At 39.1% G+C, this 12,570-nt stretch overlaps 1 protein-coding gene across 4 annotated transcripts in view; it reads right to left on the bottom strand.

Annotated features, from left to right (window-relative positions):
- Positions 1 to 12,570, bottom strand: part of DYNC1I1 (dynein cytoplasmic 1 intermediate chain 1) — a 313,957-nt gene that overhangs the window by 278,693 nt on the left and 22,694 nt on the right. For all 4 annotated transcript variants that reach the window (XM_023250368.2, XM_045052401.1, XM_045052400.1 and 1 more), the window contains exon 2: positions 3,941 to 4,057. In XM_023250368.2, coding sequence (XP_023106136.1) covers positions 3,941 to 4,048 — 108 coding nt within the window. In that variant the 5' untranslated portion in view covers positions 4,049 to 4,057. The remainder of the gene's footprint in view (positions 1 to 3,940; positions 4,058 to 12,570) is intronic.

Below are 12,570 nucleotides of genomic sequence, written 5' to 3'. Positions count from 1 at the left end.
AACTCACACCAGTTTTCAGTCCTGGTAAAAAAAATAGTCACTCAGATTGGCATTAAGAAGCATTTTGTTTCTTTTTTATTCTAAATTTGTGTCATTTAAAATATAAGCTTAAATAAAGTTAAAAATCAAGCCTATAAGTTAAGGCTATTGCTAACACTCTACAAACACCACAAAAAACTAGAAAATCTTAAGACTCAGGAGTCAGTGACAGTTGACTGGGGCATCCCATAGACTCAAGATGAGAATTTCCAAGGATATTTGCAGGAAAGAACTCCAGATGTTTGGAAAAGGTGTCTGTGACCAGCATCTCAGACTAGTGCTAACTAGTTGCTGTGTTCACTCATGCACTCAATCATTCTTTGTTTAACCCTTTGTTATTGAAGTCCTGCTAGGTGGCAGGATCTGTGCTAGACATTCACTTGAAAAACACCAGCCCTGTCCTCAAAAGCCTGCCCTCTCTTAGGAGAGAAAGACGAGTGAAGATGCAAACATACTGCTTTGTGCTAACTGGTTTGATGAGGTCAAGGATAGGGGCTGGAGTAACTAGTCATGGCGGGAGAAAGGTATAAGAGAAGGTTTTCTGGAGGAAGTGACGTTTGAGGTGAGAACTGAAAGACAGGTAGTTAACAGTCAGGAGAAGGACAATAGAGAGAAGTAGGAGAATGGTACAAGCAGTTAGTAAATATTCACAAACTCCCTGTCAAGAGAGAGTGTGGCCCGTACGGGATATGTGAGTAGCTGAGACTGGCCAGAATGTGGATTTAAGGAGAAAGAAGATGGGGGAGAAAAGAAAGTGCTGTCTTGTCCATCCAGGATCTGATGACCACTATAAGTTGGAGAAGGGGTAGTAAAAGAATGACCCCAGGTTTCTGTTTAGGGCCACGGGCTGGAAGAGGGGATCCTTCCTGAGACTGGAGATAAGGGCACTACCCTTAAGGCTTTGACTTCTGGGTCCCAGTATCCTCATTTGAAAATTCCAGGTTTCTTGCAGCTACAAAATGCTATAATTCCAGGAAACTGGAAGACTTGAATTATAAGATCCGTCCAATAACAGTATTTTTGGAAAACGGCCTCATCAGCAGGATCCTGATAAATGTATATAGCCAACCGTACGAGGTTGCATTCTCCTATTCTGGTTGCCAATCTCAGGAGCAGAATAACCACTGCTTCTTACTGACCAGTTCCTCCTTGCCTTATGTTCTCCTTACATCCTCACAGAACTCTGTGAGGTAGGCACCAATATTTTCCCCATCTTACACAAGGGAGAACAAGGTCAGAAGGGTCTCATACTCACTCAAGGCCATTCTGTGAAGGGCAGAGCCAGGTTTCCCAGCCACATCACCTCAAAAGCCTCGGGGCAAAATCACTGAATTTTCCCGCCTCTGTCTTACGGCAAAGTCTGCTCAGACAAACCAACTCATCACAGTCTACAAAAGTTACTCTGACCCAATTAAGGAAAGATCTTTTGCAGGGGGAAATGGGTTGCTGAGGAACAAGACAGGCTTTAAGGATGGTGTCGTCCAATGAATCTCAAAGTCTGGCCCCGGTCGGACCTTTCGAATCAAAACCTTTGAGATGGAGAGTGAGGGCTCTGTACTGCCACGGGAGCCCGTGGAGCAAGGTCAGGATATGACAGGCTTAACCCTGTGGAAACAAGGAAACTAAGACCGTTGCTTTAATTCCAGGCCCAGAAAATACAGAGCCCAGGTGTACCACACTCCCCACCACCTGCCACTGGCTACCTCCTAGGGCTCCATCTGCTGTGTAACGGGCCAAATCTCCATTGGGCAAAGCTGCCGGGTACAGAAACAGAAAGGGTGGCCCATTTCGATCAGCCTTGTTTGCCTGCAATTCCCCGCGCCCCCCCCCCCCATGGGTGAAGTGACAAAGACAAGGCAGACAGCATAATTTGGAACCCGATTTCCCATACCACATCACATTTTGTAGTAATTCTATGAAATTCAAGTTGGATGTTAGAACGTCAGTTTAAAAGGAAACTGGTTATTAGTAAAGGAAAACAGGTGCTATAAAACTATAGTAAGTGTTGACATTTGAAGGAAAGGAAGCATAATAACCTAATGCCTTTTTTGGCTTTTCCTGGAAATGAATAGCCATTGCTTGTCAATTCTCACCTCTACTTCACTCAAAGACTGCATACATAATAGCAAAGATCACCAAGAGAAAAACATTATGTGCACTGTCAAGGACAAATAAGACCGTGGCATCAATCAAAGTGTAATGGAACGGGAGAGATGTGAGATGGCAGGAGGCTAAAACACAATTGCAATTATGTTTTACTTTGTTGGGAAATAATTGTTACAAATCTGTTACCTTGGTCTCACACCCTTATAGTATGAAACAGAGCCTATCTAGATTGTAAGGCATCAAAAGACATTTTCTTTTTCCTTACAGAAAGACTCCAAGTATGGGACAGCTCTGGTTTCTAAACACACGAGTATATCACACATAAAGTTTCCTTCTCAGAAAACTATTCCAAACCACCTTTGGCGTCTGGTTTCTGTACAAGATGTGGGCTATTTCTACATGACCGCAACAAATTGGAGAATTAAAAATAAATTATTTGTTGGATTGAGCTAGGAGAAGAAAACATGACATGACAGCAATGCACTGAACTGGGAATCCAGAGCCCTGGATTCTGGGTGTGGCAGACAGAAAGTGATATTTCATCTCTGGGTTTCTGCTACTTTGTGGGCATAACGAGGGGTGTCAGTAGAAAGCCTCTAAAATCTCTTCTAGTTTCAAAATGTCATAATTCTGTGTCCATGGAGCAGAGTCTACTACCATACTACCTACCCTCTCCCCAAGAGGGGGACATACTGCTTTCCCTCTATCAGACCTAGGATCCTTGTTTATGCTGAAAAACACACATCCCTTAAGAAACCATGGAGATCCATTGGCATCATTTTTCTATTGTTCTCCTAAAATTTCTGGCTAGTAGTTTGTGTGTGTGTGTGTGTGTGTGTGTGTGTGTGTGTGTGTGTGTGTGTTTTAATGTTTGTTTATTTTTGAGAGAAAGAGCTTGCAAGCAGGGGAGGGGCAGAGAGAGAGGGACACAGAGGATCCAAAGCAGGCTCTGCACTGTCAGCACAGAGCCTAATGCGAGGCTCGAACTCACAAACTGTGTGATCGTGACCAGAGCTGAAGTCAGACATTCAACCAACTGAGCCAGCCAGGCACCCCAGGCTAGTAGTTTTGAAAAATTTTTTTTCTTAAAACTAACACATATTGGGGCTCCTGGGTTGTTCAGTCGGTTGAGTGTCTGACCCTTGATTTTGGCTCAATTCATGATCCCACGGCCTGTGGGATCAAGACCCTCATCAGGCTCCATGCTGATATCAGGCTGAGCATGGAGCCTGCTTAAGATTCTTTCTCTTGGGGTGCCTGGGTGTCTCAGTGAGTTGGGCATCCGACTTTGGCTCCGGTCATGATCTCTCAGTTCATGAGTTTGAGCCCTGCATCAGGCTCTGTGCTGACAGCTCAGAGATACTTTTTAAGAGCCCTAACACATATTAAACACTTACCAGAGCCTGGGTACTACCAAGTGCTTTACAAGATTAACTCTTTTAATTCTCACAACCCCACAAAAAATATATATTAGTATTCCTATTTTAAGGATAGGAAACCAAGATACAGAAAGGTTAAGAAATTTCTAACAATAGAGATTTCACGGACCACTTTCAGGGTGCTATTCAAGTCTAAGGTGAACCTGGGGCTTGGAGACCTCTGGACCATAGGTGGTGCTTGGCCAGGACACAGCAGGTGACAATGATCTCGTTACTCTGCGTATGCAGATACCCACTCATTTTATTCAGAGATCCTAGAAGGATTCTTCTAGAGCATCCTCTTAATCATTTGACCAGTCCCTTAGAATCAAGTGATTTTCCTTTTTCCCTGCAACACCCCAATACCCAGTATTTACCTCTTTCTTTTTCCTCTCTTCTTCCTTCCGTTTCTTCTCTTCTCTTATCTGTGCTAAGCGCTGTTTTTTGCGCTCTAGCTCAGCTTTTAAGTCACTTTTGTCAGACATGTTGGTTTCCTTGGAGGAAAAGAAAAAAATGTGAATATATAAAAATAACCTTTCTGCATTATCATTGCAAAAATCATTCAAAAGCTTGAAAATGTGACTTTTTGACCAGAACAGGTTGTATTACGTAGCCTATGTCGAAGAATCAAAGAAACAAATGAAGTTAGATCTGGTCTCATGCTATGTAAATACCTTCCTTTTTATGTATTCATAAATATTTGAAGAAATACAATGGTATAATCTGTTCTGGTCAGAAGAATAATAGCAACTTCAGAATAAGCAAGACAACACTTTCTGTGCAATTCTTAACAAATAAACAATAAATAAATAAATAAATAAATAAATAAATAAATAAATAAGAGAATCAAAAAAGAACTTTCACCATGACTTCCAATTTAGACGATAATGCACCAATTCATCCCCACACTGAGAAAAGAACATAGGCTGTCATAAACCCTTAGAGATGTGCCCTGCTCAAATTTCTATGGACTCAGTAAACATTCCTCCACTGAGCCTGGGCACATAGATTTCATTTTGCCTAGCATTATATGCATCAGGGAAGACAGCCACTAAAGACCTAACATGTTAATCTTCTTTTTCTGTAAAACTCCTCCCAAACTGTCACAATTAATTTTGTCTCCAGTACAATCCTATCTCTATAAAACGTTCATCTGCATACTGAACGCAATAGTGCTTATCCTGGCACTTCCCCTTTCCAAAGCAAAAGATGTTTATGAACACATGAAATAGTAGGTAACACCATGGCAAGTTCTTGGGAAAATTTATCTGAATGAAATTTAATTTCTACGTTAGTGGGGATGCTGATGCCAATGGTGATGATGCCAGAAATATTTGCAAATACAATGAGTTCGGAGAATACTGTCACCAGTTACCAATGATTAAATTTGCCTGTTTCATGCTCTCAATTGGAAACTAAGAAAATGGAAACACTGAGAAATGAAGAACCCCCCCCTCTGACCCAAATTCCAAAAAGAAAGCAAAAAAACAAAAAAAAATCCAAAATGTCATGAATATTAATTTACATATTATTTATATGCAGCTATGATGAATATATAATGAATCCCTAAGTAGATGACAGAAGAATGAAAGGCAAAAAAGAAGCAAATACAAAAGAATGAAATATCCTCAAACTTCCTGTCACTGCCTTTAGAAGGTAATCAAGAAGCTGCAGTTACCCTAAGACACACATCCCCAAAAATACTCGTAGTTGGAAAATGCACTTTACTGTACATATTCCTTCTGGTTCATGGTGTAATGGCAAAGAATTGTGAAATAATAGCAATAATAATCACAATAATTAATCTTTGTAATCAATTCATGAACACACCCTATCTTCATTTTTCAACAAATATCATCGAATAATTAATCTTTGCCAGGCATGGTCTAAGGCATCAGAGTACAAAGATGAGGAAAATCAGATTCTCCCCTTCAAAGAGTGCATAACTGCACTTTGTAGGCATGTGGGATGGCTGGAGATGTTCTCTGAGATACTGGCCTGTGGGTTTCTGAGTGCCAAACATTTATTTGTTATCACATTTAATCATAACAATCCAAGGAGACCAGTGTTGTTATTAATACCTTGCTTGCATTTCAGATAATGGAGGCTCAGCAAGACCTAAGAACGCATAGCCAGTACATGGCAGCAGCTAAATTCAAGCGTGCCCATGCTCTGAACTACTCCACTCTGCTGACTCCAACGTACAAGTTAGGCAGAATGCAGAGCAAAAGAATAATTAAGATCTACTAGAATGAGCAAGCATATGCTTTGAGGAGGAGAGGAAATGTAAGGTGGATATCAAATGAGGTCAGAAACTAGCAAAGAAGGGAAGATACCGATATGCAAAGACCTATAGAATGGGAACCAGCAGGCTAAGAGATGTGGATGAATCCAAGACAAGAAATATAAACTTTAGTTGGTAAGAATGTATTTGTGGCGGCAACAGGTAAAGCCTTTGGAAAACAGAAGAGTTCCATTTGTATAATGAGAGATGGGAAATCACAGCAGCTTTTTGAAGTGGAAAGTGATCAAGTAAAAATGGAATCTGCTTAAGCCTACTCTTGTCCCTGCCTGGAAAACAGATAGGAGCAGAAACTAGAAATCAAGCAAGCTGCCTAGAGGCTGGTGATCTACCTGGATCGATTGCACCTGCATGAGGATGGTGGGTGGATGTAGAGACCGAATGTAAGGAATGTGGGCAGATGAAAGCATGCTAAGAAGGAAGAAGTAACTCTTGATAGCCTTTAGATATGGAAGCAAAAGAGAAAGACTCAGACACAATTCAACTTTGAGAAAGCAAGGAGGATAGCAGCGAAGCTGGAAAGAGAAGGCAGGAAAGAAATAATGAAAAAACTTGTAGTATGTTGTGATTTGGGTGTCAATGGGATTTCTGGGCAGAAAGAATGCATAGATACTATAGATGGGATGAGAAGCTGGATGGGGACCGGAGCTGTGGAACAGAATTCTGAGTCATCCACCTACGAAGTTTAAAGCTGAATCACAAATTCAAAGTCCTACAGGAGCCAGGCAGATAACACGAGGACACAAAGCAGTGATTAAGACCAGGCAGAGAGGAAATAACCTGCCTGAAGAAGAAAGCTCTATCCAGCTCCATGGTTGACATGGAAAAACAGGAATCAAAGCAGTTAGATCTTCTGATTTCTTTTTAAGAGAAACCATGGAACTGACAAAAATCAGGTTTATCACTAAAATATCATTTGCCAATAATTTTCAACACCAGTGGGCAAAATTCCTGGCAGGAGAAAATACGACCCTCATTCCAGAAGCCATCTGTGAAATTACATATACTCTTCCTTCTCCCATGGGGACCAATCAGATTTATGTTTGTGACATTTTTTGGCCGTCAGAAATGAAATGTCCAATCAAAAAGATCACTATTAAAGCAATAATTGTGTCATTCTGAACACAGCCAGTGGAAACTACTTAGAATTTTCTCCCACACATTTCCCCAGTTGCAATTGGACTTCTTCTAGTCCACCGAAAGGGCCTGCCACAAATTCAGCTATATACTATGGTCATTAAGGAGCAAACTATGTAATAAGAACATCCTATATTTGTTGTGATTTTCTGGTTGACCTTCATTTATGAGCAGGAAGTAAAGTGTACATTTAGTACGTTTCTGCAAAAAGCAAAGTTCTTCTTACAACTGATAAACACGTCTGACCATGCTGGTAATTTAAGTTGGTGTTACCAGCCACACAGCCAATATTTTTTAAATAAACAACAAAAACGCCAACGGAACTTTTAAAAAGTATTAGGTAGTGATGTTTCAAGTAACACACTTTTTAAAGGTCGTAGAGACACAATGGCAAAAGATAGCTATAGAGTATCTTCCACTTACTGACTTTTTGGATCTACTCCAAAATAGACATTTTGCACCAACACCAAGTAGAATAAGAAATCTCAAGAGAACACCTCATAAAGGGTTTGGGAAGTACACATTAGAGTAAATGAATGGCCCTTTACACACAGTAAAAAGGCTGCAATCGTGGCACTAAATGCAGTGTCAGCACTAAACTCTCCAGGCTTTCCCGGGGGGCTTGCCACTAAATCTCCCTGCACATCAAGCAAAGCAAATTGAGGAGCAAAGCATGGGGGACATGAGTTATAGAGCTTCCTGTGGCTAATGTAGGTCATTGCAAAGGCAATTCTGATGCTCTCAGTTTAAGAAAATAAGAGTCAGAGCTACCTGCTGCTAATTATTGCTCACCTACTTCACACACACACACACACACACACACACACACACACACACACACAAAGCTGGTCTCTTTCATTTAAAAATTTAAAAAGGGGTCAGGAGAGAAATCACACCCACTTCTGGGTGTAAGTCTGTTCATCAACCTACTCTGCCACCAACCAGCCAACTACAGTTTACCTCTCCCCTGTCTTAGGAACAATTACAGCTCAGCCTCATCCACTCCATCCATTCCAGGGTCAGATGATGTATTTTTATGATGCCTGCTCAGCTCTCCTCAGAGCAGAGTCCCATATTCCAAATTTGTTTTCTGTTGGTGACATTCCTCTTACCCACACTCTCTTACAACCTACCTTCACTTACCCAACTCTCACTTTTTACCTCCTCCCACCCCTGCATCTTAGCTCACGCTCTCCTACAAATTCTCCAGATTTACTACTGCTGAATACAACCCCACTTCATCTCTTTTCTTTCTTTTCTTGTCCCCCAAGTTACCCACCCCTCAACAAGAGATATCCAAAAGTTCAAATCAGCTACTCCATGTCCTCTGGGCTCCATACACTAATCCCCAACACTTATTATTATTTTTTTTCAAATTTCAATTCTCTACTTCTGATTCTCCCCCTTTTTTTAAAAGCAGAACATTATTATATTTCAACACACAACTTCTGTAGAACCAAAATTAAAACATCACAGTAAGATGTTGGAGACAAAACACGGCATTTCATTTACAATGCATGGCAAATGGTTAACATTCCTTAGTCATAAATAATCTCTTACAAACCAGTAACAAAGACACTAATATTCCAAGGGAAATGAAAAAAAAAAAACAACAGAGAGGAAAATGAAATAACAAATGACTATTAAGGTTTAAGGACATATGAAGATAATTGAACTGAACAATAACAGAATAAAAGCAACTTCTTTGTAGTATCACATTGACCAAGATTAAAACATTGACACCTAATGTTTGCACAGTTTTAGAAAACAAAACAAAAAAAAAAAAAACACTGGGAGACAAGATTGATGAGGACAGTCTATACAATTGGGGGGAAATCTCTACTTTTGACTCAAAATATAAATTTTGGATATGATTAATTCCAATGAAGTGGATATACTAGGACTATTTCAACAAATTATTTGGAGAAATTAAAAATAATTTACATATAAGCATGTTCACTGCACAGAAAATTTATAGCTAATGGATTTCTCTTTTTATCCCTGGTTCAACCTTTATTCCCTTGCTTCACTATAACTCATCTCCACCCATCCTCCCAAATGTCTCAGTTCTCATAACTTTTGCTTCAGTCCGTCTCTGAGCCCAGTAAAAGGCCATTTGATCTCAGTTAAATGAATCAATGTAAGAAAAGAACTTAGAATCATGCCTAACAAATATTAAACACCCAAGAAAATTGTTTTTCCTCTTCCTCCTCTTCATTCTCTACTTCTTCCTTTCCTTCTCTTCCCCTTTTTATATTATTATTACTATAATCATCATCATTATTATTATCATTACTATTACTATTACTGTTTTCTACCATGCCAACCCTTTCCCCCATCACTAAGTCCACCTTAATTCAATAACCAAAGTCATCATTCAACGTTCACTGCAATCATTTAAAAAATATTACAGTGAGAAACAATTAAAGGTATATAGCATGTTACTGATTTAGTAGCAATATTATCAGAGTAAGAAAACCCAATCTGTGATCCAAGAGAGTCTAAGGCACTTCAGAGCAAATAGAAGGAGCTTCTCAATCTAATGGATTATAAAATGGAAGTTATGTGGTTAAAGAGATGTTACTCAAATAAAAATATTGTAAAAAATTAAAGGCAGTCATTTAATTTAGTAATAGTAAAATTCTTCTCAATTTTTCAGTTGAACACAGGAATTACGTATCAAGCTGTCCCAAGTAGACATCCTCCCGTATCTCACCCACTTCCACCCAGAGGACGGAGAGGCACATGGAGAAATGGTTTCTTCTCTAACAAAGAAGTTAGTTGCAGGGAGGGTTAATCCTGCCATTCCATTATAGAAATGGCTCATGATCCTAAGTCTCAATGGAGGAAGAAATGGGGAGAGAAAAGAAGGAGGAAAATGTATGAGAGAAAAACATGGACACTGAGGAAGGAAGAAACAACCCAAGTCATTTTCACACTGGCCCTTGTCTTTCCAGTTAACCTTGCATTTCCTTCACACTTCTTAAGTCCACACACATCCATAAAGAAAAGAAAGTTTTCAGTGTTTCTTGAAAGCAATGAGACCTATAGCCTACATTTTCATTTCTGCATGTACCATCATGGGATGGTCGGGTCCTGTTTAGAACCAAGTATCTAACAGAGGAGAAGCAAAGGGTTTAGCTCTGTTTACACAGCTGCCAAGTAATAGACTCTCCCAAGGCTTAGCGTTTGAACAATATAGACTTCTATTTCCTTTTGGTTGTCTACGTTGGCAGCAGTTTGAGATTCCATTTCTAATGCTGGCATATGCAAATGTATTTTTAAGCTTAAAGTCAGAATCCTAGGAGGTTTAAATCATTGCCCAGCTGTGGCCAGACTCATTGAAAAAAATATCCAGAAACAAGTTCTCTTTTTCTGCCTGAAAACAATTGCTCTTGTCAGCTCTTTACTATGAGCTATTGAACTTTTCATCTGCCACTAGGTATGCATAAGAAATTTGATCTTTCCCAACCTTGTTTCACCTGCCTGGCTTTTCATAAAATGCAGCTGACTTCTCCCAACTGGATAGGTGGACAAGGGATGATACAGACCACAGCCATTTGTCCATTTATACAGAGATATCTTGCCTTCTATAAAAGGAGGGTTATAGAAGTCTCAAGAGGGATTTGGCTGGTGAAAGACATGAGAGGGTTATTTGCTAAATTTTTATAGCCAACAGGACACTGTGAAAACAAAACTTTTTTTTTCCAGTTAATATTCTTTTTATTATGTAATGTGAGCTTGGTCACAACAAGGTACACCTCTTCATCAGGAGTTAAGTCTAGAATATTTTCTGAGACTTGTTCCCTCATCCAGGTTGGGTTTTGTTTTTTGTTTTTTGTTTTTTGTTTTTTTTGTAATTTATTGTCAAATTGGTTTCCATACAACACTCAGTGCGCATCCCAAAAGGTGCCCTCCTCAATACTCATTACCCACCCTCCCCTCCCTCCCACCCCCCATCAACCCTCAGTTTGTTCTCAGACAAAACTTTTAATAAAATCCATCTTATAGTCGGAAGTTGCCCGGGTCTGGTCTACTCATACTGTTAGATGAGCAGTTTTTAAACGTTTTGCTTTCAGCATCCCTTGATACTCTCAGTTCTCAGTGATGCCAAAGAGCCTTTGTTTATGTGGGTTACATCTATCAACATTAACCATGTTAAAAATTAAAACCAATAAAACTTTAAATATTTAATAATTCATTTTAAAATAACTATAAACTTGTTACTTACTAATATAAAATTTTTATGGAAAAAATAGCCATACTTCCCAAGGCAAAAAAAACAAATAGTAAGAAGACATTTTACATTTTCACTTATTTCTTTAATATCTAGCTTAATAGAAGTCAACTGGATTCTTACAGCTGCGTCTGCTTCCAGTCTGTTGTGATATGCTATTTTAATTGTGAAGAAAATCTGGTCTCACATAAATATGTATTCCAAAAAGGAAGAGTATTTAAATAGCCTCTTAAGGTAATTGTGGACATTCTTCGATATTACACCAAAATTCAACAGATGTCAGTTTCCTAATGTTCTGTTGCAATGTAATTATGAAATGACATCAATTGATGAGCTTTTTGCACTCTTTTTGCACATTAAAATCTATTGGTCTATCTTAAACTTTGAATGAACCTTTGACCCATGTATGATTTTATAACATTATGCACTGGTTATCTAGAAAATTATTTAGAAAAGTATGCAGACTTCTCAAATGTTGATACGTGTCACTCTCCAATATCCAAAAATCAAACTTGGTAATATCACTACCAAACTCTTAGGAAAACTCTTTAGGTATGGTAAAGCTGATATAAATTTTCCAAAATTCTGATTTTTGCTGCAAATCTTAAATTTTGTCATTAGCAGCAAATATTGTCAATTCTGACAAGATCATGCCACTCTCATTGATTTTTGAGAAAATTTCTGCCAAAAACCCAACTCTGAATAATCCTAGTTTGTCTGTGAATTGTACTTTCAAGTAAAAAACAAAAACAAAAACAGTGTTTCATGAAAAAAGGCAGGTAGTTTGGCTCACAACTCAAACTACTGCACAAATCCTATCTCGAGACAACCACCGAACTTTGGTAGGCAGCAAAAGTGCCTTATGTGTTCCCATTTGTCACACAGTAAAGACATGTGCTCAAGGGTAGAGATTTAACATAACATTTTTTTTTTCTGCTTCATGAAGGACATTCTTAAGTGAAACAGTGTTGGTTGGTTGGTTGGTTGGTTGGTTGGTTGGTTGGTTGGTTGGTTTAAACTGCAAGTGTGTGGCAGTGAAGGTTGATGCCAGTACTGGTCTAGTTTGGTGCCACTGTCTCAATTCCTGCTAAGTATCAGCAGTGTCACCCACCATTGCTTTCACACCATCACTGCAAATGCCAATCTGTTGAAAAAGAAAATAAAAATAACATTTTGTGAAAATTGTCTTGACCTTACAGGTTTCTGAAAACATCTTAGGATCCCCAGGGACCCTCAGACCACGCTTTGCCTTACCTGCTTCTTATAAGGTGGAGTTGATTCTAAAGCCTATAGAGACTGAATGAAATTTTGCTATTGATATAAATAACCTA

The sequence above is a fragment of the Felis catus genome, chromosome A2, assembly GCF_018350175.1.
Source record: "Felis catus isolate Fca126 chromosome A2, F.catus_Fca126_mat1.0, whole genome shotgun sequence".
In the NCBI taxonomy this organism is placed as follows: Eukaryota; Metazoa; Chordata; class Mammalia; order Carnivora; family Felidae; genus Felis; species Felis catus.
The sequence above is the reverse complement of the archived record's forward strand: the minus strand, read 5'-3'. Positions and strand labels throughout refer to the sequence as shown.